Source organism: Acomys russatus, chromosome 27 (assembly GCF_903995435.1).
Source record: "Acomys russatus chromosome 27, mAcoRus1.1, whole genome shotgun sequence".
Classification (NCBI taxonomy): domain Eukaryota; kingdom Metazoa; phylum Chordata; class Mammalia; order Rodentia; family Muridae; genus Acomys; species Acomys russatus.
Genome location: NC_067163.1, coordinates 47,463,318 through 47,477,311, shown reverse-complemented (window position 1 = coordinate 47,477,311; position 13,994 = coordinate 47,463,318). Strand labels below are relative to the sequence as shown.

General features: G+C 44.1%; 2 protein-coding genes across 3 annotated transcripts in view; one reads left to right on the top strand and one right to left on the bottom strand.

Annotated features, from left to right (window-relative positions):
• Positions 1–7,735: 7,735 nt before the first annotated feature.
• On the bottom strand, positions 7,736–8,811 carry LOC127210195 (calmodulin-1-like). The gene has a single exon (XM_051169877.1). The coding sequence runs from the start codon at positions 8,793–8,795 to the stop codon at positions 8,346–8,348; it is 450 nt and encodes a 149-aa protein (XP_051025834.1). The 5' UTR covers positions 8,796–8,811; the 3' UTR covers positions 7,736–8,345.
• A 4,508-nt stretch (positions 8,812–13,319) lies between these two features.
• The window catches only part of Clcn3 (chloride voltage-gated channel 3), a 78,743-nt gene continuing 78,068 nt past the window's right edge, over positions 13,320–13,994 (top strand). For both annotated transcript variants that reach the window (XM_051169945.1, XM_051169940.1), the window contains exon 1: positions 13,320–13,412. The gene's annotated coding sequence lies outside the window, so the exon portion shown is untranslated. The remainder of the gene's footprint in view (positions 13,413–13,994) is intronic.

Below are 13,994 nucleotides of genomic sequence, written 5' to 3'. Positions count from 1 at the left end.
AGACACAGAGACTGGAAGATAATTGACCAAGAGGAATCTAGCATGGGATTTAACAGGAGGATGCTGACTGGGGGCGGGCCGGGGGAGGGATGAGAAAAAGAAAGAGAGAGAGAGAGAGAGAGAGAGAGAGAGAGAGAGAGAGAGAGAGAGAAGGAGGGGAGGGGAGGAGAGAGGAGGAGAGGAGAGGGAATGTGTAGTATGGAAGAAGAGGAGGGAGAATGTGAGGTATGGAAGGAGGATGTGAGAGAAGAGTGTAAAACTGCAAAGAATATGGCTGAGTGAAGGCCGGAAATTCACTCGGCATCTGACTCAGACTAAAGAAAGCATATTAATAGCTTTTCCAACACAGTACATAGACGAGGTTCTTTAATTTGAGCTCATTACTTAACTGAGAGTGCCATATGTTTACAAGTAGTTTCCTTTTAAATACAAAGCCTTAAAAAAATAGTCGTTTGAGGAATTGGAGTAAAGGTTTGGCTGTTAAGACTGAGGACCTAAGATCGGATCCCAGAACCCATGCTGGTTAGCTCACAACCACCTGTAACTTCGCTTGAGGAGGACCTTGAAGCCTCGGGTTTCTTCAGGAACCGACCACTTATTTATGCACACATATGTATGTGATTAAAAATAAAATTTGTAAGTTACTTTGTGCAATCAAAGGAAGCACTTTTAGCCTTACTTTTCAAAACACATGGCTATAATTTGGTTTTCTACACCTTTACGTCTGTTGTATGTATAAATGTTATACTGAAGTGACTGGCTGTGTACAATAGACTGAAAACCTTTCAGTGCAGGAATTGAAACAGTTGAGAACAAATCTAGGGTCATCCTACGGAGCTCTACTCAGTAACCTAGTACCTCCAAGGTTGCCTTCCTAGGACAACCTGGAACTGCTAGGAAGTCCATATGTAAAGCAGGAAGAGGACAGTGTCTTTATCATAGTTGTGCCCATTGCTCATGTGTTGTATGTAGACACAGTACAGAGACTGCACAGACTTTGCCAGAGATCTGAGGGCAGATGATTTAGACAAACAAAACCAACCACTTCTTTCGTCTATTCCAATCTGTTCTCCACCGCGCGCGCGCGCGCACACACACACACACACACACACACACACACACACGCGCGCGCGACTTTTCTAGGTTCAGGAGCTTGTAATTATTTCTAACTTGGAAATGGACAGATATGGGGCTTCTTTGCCAGATGGTGATGCTGCAAGTCACCCAAGCTGGTACACTAAAAAAGCAAATGTTGAGATCCAGCTCTCTAATCTCCAACAGCTACAAATGACTTATTTTCCATGTGGTTTTTTTCCCCCTTCTTCTTACAATCTCTAGCACCATCCAGCTCCAACTAGCAAGAATTTTGCTGCGTAATGTACAACTCTAGTTCTAGGCACATAACACTGTCCAGCAGGTTGAGGGGGAACACTGCCTACTGCTACCCTAAGCAAGGTCTTTTCTTCTGTTTGCATGAGGAATGGCTAGTCAGATGTGTGTGAAGAGGGTTCTTTGGGCAGTTGTCAAGCTGTTGCTGGGACTAGAAACTGCTAGTCTTCCCTAAAGCAGGCTGTCACAACTTCACTTCTGGAACCACGCAGCTAAAAATGAACATATGAAATTTACTATTACTATTTATAACCATGAAACCTTGAATCAGTGTGTCCACAAAAAATTGATTAGGTCACAACGTATTTAAATAATGAAATACTCAAAAGCTATTACAACAGGTAAGCAGGATCTATTTTTACTGACATGGTATGTTGAAGTATTGTGAGAAAATTTAAAACAGATTACCTGGTGATTACCATTTCCGGTTTATATACCTCTGTACTATTTAATGTCTTATTTTACAACACAATTTTATTTTATTTTTGTTGGCAGGGGCAGGGTTTCTCTATGCAGCCTTGGCTCTCCTGGACTTGCTTTGTAGATCAGGCTGGCCTCGAACTCAGTGATTCACCTGTCTCTGCCTCCCTGAGTGCTGTGATTACAGGCATGTACCAGTGTGCCTGGCTCACACATATTTTTTATTCTTAAGTATTTCACTGGATATTTCTTTTAGATGAAAGCAGTTTTGCTTCTTAGAACAATCTAGTAAGTGTACAAAAGTAAAGCTTTCCATCCTCAGCACTCACTTGTGTGTACAAACAATATGAAGTTTCTAAACATTTACATTTCTAAGCTCAGAAAGAATACTCATGCATGTATACACGTTAGTCCTAATCTTCCCCCCACCCCCCAACAGGGTTTCTCCGTGTTGCCTTGGCTGTCCTGGATGTCCCTTTGTAGACCACGGTGGCCCAACTAAAAAATCCACCTGCCTCTGCCAACTGTTGGGACTAAAGGCCTGTTCCATCTTGCCTGGCTAATTGTTTTTTGGTGTTTGTTTGTTTGTTTTCTTTTTTCGTCTTCTTCTTCTTCTTCTTCTTTTTTTTTTTTTTTTTTTTGGTTTTCGAGACAGGGGTTCTCTGTGTAGCCTTGGCTGTCCTGGATGTCCCTTTGTAGACCACGGTGGCCCAACTAAAAAATCCACCTGCCTCTGCCAACTGTTGGGACTAAAGGCCTGTTCCATCTTGCCTGGCTAATTGTTTTTTGGTGTTTGTTTGTTTGTTTTCTTTTTTCGTCTTCTTCTTCTTCTTCTTTTTTTTTTTTGGTTTTCGAGACAGGGGTTCTCTGTGTAGCCTTGGCTGTCCTGGACTTGCTTGGTTGACCAGGCTGGCCTCGAACTCACAGTGATTCACCTGCCTCTGCCTCCAGAGTGCTGGGATTAAGGGGTGTGCCACCACCACCTGGCCAGTTCTTATCTTTTGTGTTATGATACACACCTGAACATCTCTCTGGAGAACATCAAATTTCTGTTAGTGTAAGGATCCCATGGTCAGTAGGCTGGCAAGGTGCTTTAGCAGATAAAGTGCTTGCTGTAAGCGTGAGGTCTGTATTAAGGAGCCCTAGGACCCATGTAAAAAGGCTTGATTGGCACTCAAAGAAAGAATAAGCAGGCTACCAAGATGAGATTTGATAGCCTATGACCGTATAGTGTGGGAGGAAGTCCCCCTTGGTCTTAGACCTAGGGGAGGGGAATAGGGTGAAAGTGGGAGGGAGGGAGGAATGGGAGGATACAAGTGATGGGATAACAGTTTAGCTGTAATCTGAATAAATTAATAAAATTTTTTAAAAGGCCTGATGGTTGCCTGTACAGCACAGTCATGGACAAGCTGGATAGGCAAACAAGCCAGAATTGGTGAAGAAGTCCATAATCACCAAGAGACCCTGCCTTGATAAAACACAGAGCAGTTGAGGAAGATACGCAATGGCAACTTCATGCCTCTACATGTACACGTTAACATGCACACCCCTTCCATGTGTGCCCATATGCCACACACAAGTACACTTGCAAAAAAAATGTCATGACATGCATACACTCTAATCCACTTCCGTATAAAGCATTTATAGTTGTTTCTGTATTAACATCTTTGTGAGGGTGTCAGATATCCTGGAACAGAAGTTACAGACAATTGTGAGCTGCCATGTGGGTTCTGGGACTAGAACCAGGGTCCTCTGGAAGAGCAGTCAGTGCTCTTAACTGCTGAGCCATGTCTCCAGCCCCTCATGGTACTCTTTTAAAGATGTTTTTAACCAAAATAGAATGACATCACTTCCCTGTCCCTTTCCTCCCTCAAACCCTTCTCATGTCTCCCCTCAACTTGATAGCCTCTCTAATTATATTTGTTACATATGTATGTGGACATGTGTGTATGTGTATGCATAAATATATGTAAACAGAACCTATTGGGACCATTGTGTTTCTATGGCTTCAAGGCTGACCATCTGCATTGAACAACCAATAAAGGGGCTCATCCCTGAGAGGAGGGGATTCTCCCAGCAGTCACTAGTTGCCTGTCATTCATTGTCCAGGGACGAAACACTGCTAAATATTCTGCTTCCACTCTAGCACGACTACTGATATTTCTATTGTTCTAGTCCTTTATATAGCCATTTCTAGGAGAGCCTTGTTTCACAGCCAATGTCCTCGTATTCTGGCTCTTCCAATCTTTCCCTCCCCTTTCTGAGATAGTTTGAATTATGAATGTAGATATATTCATTGAGGTTGGGCTCACCACAATCCGTTGATTTCTGTACTGTGCCCATTTGTGTTTTCTCTGTGATGGTCTCTATTTACTGTAAAAAGAAGAAGAAAAAGAAGAAGAAGAAGAAGAAGAAGAAGAAGAAGAAGAAGAAGAAGAAGAAGAAGAAGAAGAAGAAGAAGCTTCTTTGATGAAGGGTGTTAGTATATTTTCATTTTTAAGGGATGCCATAAAGTAAGTTCACTAAGTCAAATATATGCATATCTTCCCACTTTAATTAAACACTGCCATACTCTAGATATATATTACTGTATAACAAATCATCTTTAAGAACTGGAGGCCTCCCAGGTGTGGGAGCTGGAGGTCAAGGATGCTCCTACCATGTAGTTCTTCCGCTTCACTGCCCTTGGACTAAGATCACTCACTCAGCTTCCCAGGATGCTTCAAGAATCTTCCTCCACATGCTAAGACCCTTGGTGTCATCCAGGTTCTCCACATGGGCAGCTTGGATTGCTAACAGCACTGTGAGCTCTGTGATGCTATTTCCACAGAAGACAGACATTGCTAATCTTTTTAAACGCTAGGTCTAGAACAAGTCTAGTGTCATTTTGGCCATGTTTTTAGATTAAAAAAGAAAAAGGATACAGAGAGGCAACATTTATTAAGGAGGGGGAACTCAATGCCAATCATATTTGGAGTTATGTTCAATATCTTGGGTTACCTTTATACTAAAAGTGCCTAGAAGTGGATTCACAGTCCCTGCGCATTGCTGTGTCTCTCTTGATTTTGCATCGTTGCCTGTGATTGCCTTTCACATGTGCTGCTAGAAGTCGGTTAGGGTGGCGAGTTGGCTCAGCAAGGAAAACTGCTTTCTTTCAATCATGATGCTCTGGATTCAACCCCAAGGACCCACACAGTGGAAGAAGAGAACTGACTCCCATAGGCTTTCCTCTGATAGCCACACAAGTGCCACATAATGTACATGTGTGGCACAGTCACATGATAAATGAAACATAAGAAAAAACAATTTATATAAGCTATTTGTGAAATGAAGAAATTGGCCATTTTTGGAGGGAAACTAGGCATTCCTTTGCCACTAACTGGAGATATAATCTTTCATATATTAAATTACCATTTATATTTGCGTTTATTTCTATATTTCTCTTCAGTGTCTTTTTTTTTTTTTTTTTTTTTTTTTTTTTTTTGGTTTTTTGAGACAGAGTGTCCCTGTGTTGCCTTGGCTGTCCTGGACTCACTTTGTAGACCAGTCTGGCCTCAAACTCACATCAATCCACTATCCTCTGCTTCCCAAGTGCTGGGATTAAAGGTGTACGCCACCACACCTGGCCTCTCTTCAGTGTTTTTATTGGTCTCTGTTTTGGTCCATTTTCTGTTAGTGTTATGGAATGAATATCTGACAATGGTAACTTGTAAAGAAAAATTTACTCAGCTAGTCAGAACACAGAACTTGCATGGTAATGTAAGGGTAAAATGAATGCTGTGGTGCCCTCGCCACCATGGCACCGAGTCGAGGGCGAGGGACTGCGGAATTAACTCATGCACACACACAGGCACACACACACACACACACACACACACACACACACACACAATAACACAGCGGGTCCTTTGTGCTAAGAGAGCAGCAGCCGCAGCAGCAGCCACCATGGCAATGGTTTATTCTTCCAGAGTTCCAAAGAGCCTTCTTATAGGCAGCCAAACAGGACTCCTCCTCCCAGGTGAAATCCCTCAAGAGGTAATTGCACACAGGAGGAAAAGTCTCGAGGAAGGGAGGGGCGCATTCTCAGAGCAGTAAACACGACTAACTAACCAAGATAAACACAGACATGGAAGCTGCTAGAAACAGGACATGAAACAGCAAGACAGACAGGCAGCCCAGTCGGGCCTGGTTCCTACAAATGCCATATTCTATATAGAATGTATATTCTGCAACTAATGCCATGGTCTGTGATTGTTCTGTGAGAACTTGTCCTCCAAGTGACTTTACTTCTTCCTGTGTTCCGGGAATGACCATGTACTGCCATGAACTAGACCTGCCAGTAGTCTCCAGAAACTCCACCGGAGTGATTAAATACAATTAACTCCCAATGATCCTTTGAGATACAACAACTTCCCTGGAGATTCAGCCTCCTGAACCCAACCTGCCTGAAGGTTGACATTCCCGTGACCTGCAACCACCACCCCCAACTTATGTTTTTTTCTTACTTTCCTGTGACCCCAACCTCCAATTAGTTTTTCCTCTTATAAGCCATTGCACTTGAAGCTCTGATCACTGTCCTATCCTGCTGCAGTCAGCAAAGACTGTGATCCAAAGCTTGAGCCCGTAACATAGGACCCTGTGTATGTTGCATCGGTACAGAGTCCTGGTGGTCATTTTGGGGGTCTTGCGATCTGGGTGATCTCGCTACTACAGTAACATGACAGGAAAGCAGAAATGCCACCTGGGTGCAGGGAGACAGAACAAGAGACTGGGCCTTGCTTTACAACTCATGGAAGTCACTCAGCCCTGTAAGAGCATAACACTCTTCATGGGGGTGGAACCTTCTTGAAACAAACACCCATTAAAGGCAATAGTATGGCCAGCATAGGTGAGCAGGTACAGTCAATCACTGTGCCTTCATGAGTTTGAGCCCCAGGACCTAAGGCAGATGCTAGGACATGCTTCTGGAATCTCAGCACTCATACTGTGAGATGGCAGGCAGTGCTGGTACAAAAGTCTAGAAGCTTTCTGGCCAGATATACTGGCATACACAGTGTTGCAGAAACAAAGAGACACCACCGCTTAACACCGTTACACAAGTCAACATCAGGGCATTCTTTTTAGTTTTAAAATTTTGTTCGTTTTTGTATTTTTTGAGGTAGGGTACTGCTAGTTGACCTAGAATTCACTAAATCAACTACATGTAGAGAAGACTGCCCTTAAACTTGTGGCAAGCCTCTTTCTCTGCTTCCCATGTGTACACCACCATGCACCACTGCAAGACTGAGCCCTTAGCTGCACAAAGTATGAAAAAAATCATTTCGTGGCTCTTTTTAAAATGTGGTTGGATTATCATGCAAAGGTAGGATTTTGTAGAAAAAAAATCATGCAATATGAAGTAATCAGGCATGCAAAACTGCTCAAGATAACTTGATTTATCCTTGAGGTAAAAAAAAGACAATGAACAAGAAATGGTCTATTTTTAAAAATATATTATTTATTTATACAGAATTCTGTACACTTGTGTGTCCGCAGGACAGAAGAGGGCACCAGACCTCATTATAGATGGAATGAGCCACCATGTGGTTGCTGGGAATTGAACTCAGGACCTTTGGAAGAACAGACAGTATTCTTAACTTCTGGGCCATCTCTCCAGCCTGAAAAGGTCATTTTTTTTTTTTTTTTTTTTTTTTTTTTTTTACTACTCTTGGATACTGCTGGTGTGATGAGGAAATTCTAAAGCAGACTCATGCTAAGATTCCCCTGATGGACATGGGTGGGTTTCTATTTTCTGTTTGGTTCTTGTAGTTGGTGTTACCTGTTCTTTCCTGGTGCTGGGGACAGAAAGCCAGGGTCTTATTTACACTAGGCAAGTGATCTACCACTAAGCTACATGTAGCACCTTGTTTGTTTCTTTAGTTTTTTCTTTTTTTTTTAATTGTTAATTTTTTTTATTGGAAAACAAATATACAACTTGGAATGGATTTGAGGCAAATTGTGCCATAAGCAGATTTTCTTTAAGTGGCTAAATGAAGTTTAAAAAGCAAGTAACAATAAAAGAAAATGTTTCTGGTACAATACCAGCAGTACAAAAAATAGTGTACAAGTACTTGGATAAAACACCCGTTTTGCAATAGTGCAACTTTAAGTACATATTGTTGACTGTCCACAGTCCATGCAGAGTCACGACTCCACACTTCACCAACTACATGCTGACAGTTCCTAAAAACTACTTTAAAAAAGGCATAGCCCAGATGTTCCCTCGTTTGACCAACTCCATCTAAGTGTAGATGTACTGAAGGGCTTAGATAGATCCAGAGTAAGCCACATGCAAGATGTTACTTCATCAGTTTCCTAAAATAAGGTTTGACAATGACAGTAAGATAAGGAAAGAAAACGTGGAGGAATGAAGTCCAAATTCCTATACATGCATATTTTTTGACAGTAGGGGGAACCTTTTACAGATAAGTTACAAAGAAAGAAAAGGCAAATAAACAATTTTGTACAAGAAATTTAACACATTCTGTACAATGTCTTCACTTTGCTGTCATCATTTGTACAAACTCTTCATAGTTTACCTGACCATCACCATCAATGTCGGCTTCCCTGATCATCTCATCCACCTCTTCATCTGTTAACTTCTCTCCAAGGTTTGTCATCACGTGGCGAAGCTCTGCTGCACTGATGTAGCCGATGCCGTCCTTATCAAACATGCGGAATACTTCTCTAATTTCTTCTTCACTGTCCGTGTCTTTCATTTTCCTTGCCATCCTTGTCAGAAACTCAGGGGAGTCAATCGTGCCATTACCATCTGCATCTACTTCATTGATCATGTCTTGCAGCTCTGCTTCTGTGGGGTTCTGCCCAGGAGACCTCATCACAGTGCCCAGTTCCTTTGTTGTTATAGTCCCATCACCATCCTTGTCAAATAGTGAGAATGCCTCTTTGAATTCCGCAATCTGCTCTTCAGTCAGTTGGTCAGCCATGCTGCAAGGGCTACGGGTTTCGTGACCAGACAACCACTCGGCTCGCTCGCTCCACTCGGACTAATCTAGTTTTGTTTTTCAAGACAGGCCTTTGTTGGCTCTGGTTCCTTAACAATTGAACTTTATTATGAATTTATTAAACAAAAGTTTCTTCCTTTCACCCTGACTATCCTAAACAGGAGGGAAAAGAGATACAGGAGAATAAGAATGGAACCTTCTGGGTGTCAGTTCTGCAGGGTGAATCCCTTGGAGTAATTCTCCAGAAATCTCAGATCCTTTATGCGACAGAAAAAAGCAGCACCTGCTCCTCTCTTCTCCAACCCCGGGCACTGGTCTCTCCTCCAGTTAACTCCTCCCATAGATGGTCGTTTTTGCAATACAATAGCCTTAGCTGGAGTCCCTGGCTCTTGTCCTTAATCCTGGGCCCAAAATGGCTTCTCTAAGTCTTTTTTTTTAAAGATATTATTTAATTCTGAGTACCACCAGGGCTTCGCATCCAGGGGACCTGATCAAATATGGGCACCAGAGTTTATGTGAAAGTCAGTTCCCACTCTCCACTCAACTGTGCAGAATGTCCTGTCCATTGGCTAGATCTAGGTAGGGGTTCAAAGTTTACTGCAGGTATTGTCCTTGGCTGGTGCCATAGTTTGAGCAGGACCCCTGGGCCCAGATCCGCCCATCATAATGTTCTTCTGGTAGGTTTCTAGGACCCTCTGGATCCTTCTATTTCCCCATTCTCCCATGCTTCTCTCACTGCAGGCTACCAAGAAGAGACTTGATACCCTATGAGCATATACAGGGGGAGGAAGTCCCCCTCAGTCACAGTCATAGGGGAGGGGAGTAAGGGGAAAATGGGAGGGAGGAAGGAATGGGAGGATACAAGGGATGGGATAACCACTGAGATGTAATATGAGTAAATTAAGATTCAAGCTTGGTTGAAAAGAAAAAGGTTCTCTGTAAAAAAAAAAAAAAAAAAAAAAAAAAAAAAAAAAAAAAGGATTTATTTAATTATTTATCATATATGAGTGCTTTGCCTGCATGTACACCTGCAGGCCAGAAAAGGGGATTATATCACATTATAGATGGTTGTCAGCCACCATGTGGTTGCCAGGAACTGAACTCAGGACCTCTGGAAGAGCAGACAGTGCTTTTAACCACTGAGCCATCCCTCCAGCCCTCTCTGAGTCTTATCACAGATGTTTATCTCAGTGGGGTATCAGTGGGCTCAAGCCACCCAAGGCTGCTTTCACCTTGGGCCCAGTCTAAGGCAAGGTCACAATCCTTCCACAGGTTTTCTCTGGGTAGCCCTGGCTGTCCTGAACTCACAGGGATCAGTTTGCCTCTGTCTCAGGAGTGCTGGGATTCAGGGTGTGTGCACTTGGTTTCTTATTCCAAGGAAAGTCTATAGCGCAGTGTTGAAGGAGGAATCTAGAGGAAACAGATGTGCTGGCCAGTACTCTTTTTGGCTTCTTTTGCCAGATTAAAAACACCAAAATCCAAACAACCCAGCACTTTCAAAGCAGGAAAACTACTGAGACAGGGAAAGACTTAGCCCTTTCACAGGTCATAGACACTTTTTGTTTATCTTCCTTTTGGCCCAGGTACCAGCAAGACTAATTTCTACATGCGGTAGAAGTAAACTTCCACTGTGAGCTCACTTTTTCCTTTTTCCTTTCCCAGAGGCCTGAAAAACTGGTAAGGGGAAGGAAAAGCCAGTCTGAATATTAATAGGGTTTGGTTATTACTGCTTAAGCTCAGGTTTTCTTTTAAAAGATTTATTTATTATTTGATACAGTATTCTGCCTGCATGTATGCCAGCAGACCAGAAGAAGGTACCAGATCTCATTATCGATGGTGATGAGCCACCATGTGGTTGCTGGGAATTGAACTCAGGACCTTTGGAAGAACAGCCAGTGCTCTTGACCTCTGAGCCATCTCTGCAGCTCAGTTCTAATAGCAAAACTTAACTTAAAGAGAAACTGACCTTTTGCAGATAACTTAGCGCTGTCTCCGAATACTTCCTGCATATTAGTACGTTTACTAAGACGTTAAGGTGTAAAGAGCAGAATTAAGTATTCCACAGCAGGCGGAATATTCAGCTCCCCAAAGACATCCATGCCTGTCTAATCACTAGAATCAATAAATTAGACTAGAGGAGGATTCTCCCTATCATTTGAAGGCTTTGAAGACAGAGTAAATGAGCCAAGAAATGCAAGTGTTTTCCAATAACTATGAAAAGCACCAAGGTCGAATCTTCTCTTGGGCCTCTAGAAGAAAACAACTAGCCAACCTTGATTTTAACCAGTGAGACCTGGGTTAGACTTTTATCCTGTAGAACTCTAATCCATCTCCACAGCAAGCAAGAGTGGCAGGCTGGTTGATTTTTTTGTTTGTTTGTATAAGAAAAGCCTATAGAAATTCCTTATTGGGTATTACCTCTGTCCTAAGAAAATCATTCTTAAAAGGGTCACTAAGACCCTCAGTCAATGGGGACCCCTCCATAGGGCGAGAAAGGAGATCATGTGACAATTATCCACGTAACAGCACTTACACTACCCTGTGCCAGAGATGTCTTACACTCTTTTTCCATTCAAGTCTTCTGAAAAAGAGCTTAATGTCAGCAGGCTTTTCTGACAAAAAAAGGTGTAATTTATAGGTTGACGACGCTATCCCACAGTTCCTTGTTTAAATATATTGTCTACTGTGGTGCTTCTGAGCCTCACATATTTAAGCATCATACAGAGAGATGCTTAAGTCCAATCTGGAAACAGTTAAAATAATTTATGTGGGAAGAGTGAAGATGGAGAGACCTACTCATGTGGTTGTATGGATGCCAGAAGTCAAGTATTTCACTTGTGTAGAGCTGGAGATAGAACACAGTGCTTCTGGTATGCCAAGCAAGCACTCCATCACTGAGCCACAAGCCCTGCCCGCCACACATTTTAAAATAAAGGTTCTCATAAATTAGTGTATAACGTACAACAGTACACAAAACCAAATGTACAAGTATAATTTTCCTATCTACTTAAAAGAGTAATCTTCCATGAAAGAACTAAAACAGTACAGATTCTGTCATCTTTATAGAAAATATATGATTGGCTATGACTACTGTCCAATAAAAATCTAGATAATCCCCACCCACCCACCCACCCGCTCCCCCCGCCCCCAAAAAAATCAGGTTACATGTCTGCAGTGAGAGTCCAAGTCACACCTAATGTTCATAGGCAGTAAATATATAAGGACATCAGTATTTATTATGAGATATATACGTATACATGAAACACTCAACCAAGACACGTCTTAATTCTGCCACCCAGTGGCGACACCCATACTGGTTCCACATGTCCTGTTCACTTACAAACCCTGCATCTACCTGTTCAGCAGAAGACTCTTGGGCAAGCTCAGGCCTAGGCCAGGCATTTATGCACCTCCCTGCCTGAGTCACAATAGAGCTCCTTGAGCAAGGGGGAACAGGTTTCCTGTATATTGTGACACACGACAGGAACCCACTATGTAAGACCAAGTAAAGCCCTCAGATTCTTACAAGTATTATTTTGTTTTGAAATGCGCGGTTTCTAAGTCTGGATTCATCAGAATTTCTCTCCCCTCTGGGATTTTTTTTTGTTAAGCGCATAACCTGCGACGGTGTATAAGGCTGGGTGACACCGTAGCACACTGTGTGCACCATCACAGACCCGCAGCATTTGGCTCGGAGGGGGTGGGGGTGTCACACACAGCTTCAGCCCGCTTCAGGAAGGGCCGAGAGGAATCCGGGCTTCATCACCCTGCCGGTGACCGCACGCTTCCGAAAGCGCCTGCAGGCCCTTCACGTGGACGCCCTCGGGGCATCCGCCAAAGACGTGAGCGACGTGAACGACTCGCTAAAGCAAGTCCTTCTCGGCGGCTCGGAGCTGCCCAGCGGCCCCCAGCGGACTCCACGGTTCCAGGAGCCCGTCTCCCCGCGGCCACGCCCAGGTCACGCCCACCGCCCCCTTTCGACCAATAGGCGCCGATGTGCCTCGCGGCGCGGCCGTGGGAGGAAGTGCTGGGTCGGCCGGACGCCGAACGGCCGTTCACGTCAACGCGGTGACGTCACGCGCGGACGACGCACCTGTCGGGCTTTTATTCCGCGGAGCTTCTCTTGCAGAGATCGGCGGGTCAGGGCCGGTCGGGTCGGGATCGCGCAGCAGTCTGTTCGGTGGCCGGTGCGCTCCGGGCGGGCCGGGCGTCTGGAGCATGAGGCTGGAGTGGGCGGAGGCCTGAGAGGCGCGTTCCGTCCTCCCGAGGCGGAGCGCGAATCCTGTTGCAGTCCTTTCGGAGCGCAGTGAGGCTGGGGAAATCAAGTCCGGGCTCAGGCAGGTTGAACTTGAGGGCCCGCTAGAGCCGGAGGATTGAACTTCACCCAGAAACCAAACCAGCCTCCGCCAGTCTCACCTGGCCGCATTTACGTAACCTCCGCTCAAAGCCGGGGAGCGGTGAAGTCCGCCGGGGTGGCCACCCGGCAGCTGTGTCCGGGTGAAGCTCCCGGGGCGGCTGGCGCGAGATCTGAAGCAGATGCGGGGACCACAGGCGGCGCAGCCACCAGCCGCCGAGCGTGCTATGCCTCTGCGCTGCGAGGTGAGTCGCCCGCTGCCAGGTTCACGCCTTGGCCGTGGACTGCGAGGCCAGACTCTGGCATTGAGGTGGTCCAGCCTATTAAAACCTACCCCGTTTTCTCCAGGAGCCATCGAATAAGTAGAGCTAGAACTAGGTACCAGGATTAATCTTGAACTTGCAGAATCTGCCCGAATTTAACAATAACTTTTGCCTTTAGACGTGTGTGTATCGAATCATATTTGTGTAAATATTTGCGTTTTGGTAGTAAACTTGTTGGAACAGAAGTTACTTTAGAGAACTTTTCGTGCGGCGTGCTTTACTCAAAGTTAGAGAGCACAAGGGAGTTAATTGCACGTTAATCGAGAGTAGTCTAATTCCAGGCCGAGATTTCTATTTCTTTTGGAAACGATGACTGTTTATGACAATTGGAACAACGGTGACCATGCCTTTTAATAGCTCTCTCTCTGTGTATAAAATCCAAAGATTGAGTTCTTCAAACCTTTTTGAGCTCTCGTATTCAGTTCCTGCACCGCCACTGCGGCTTATATATAATTTACAGTTTGTAGATGTACTTTTCACCCATGAAGAATTTAGATGATTGGT

What these genes read in the sequence shown, in the direction of transcription:
- LOC127210195 (XM_051169877.1), bottom strand. Translation starts at nt 8,795, where the DNA reads ATGGCTGACCAACTGACTGAAGAGCAGATTGCGGAATTCAAAGAGGCA.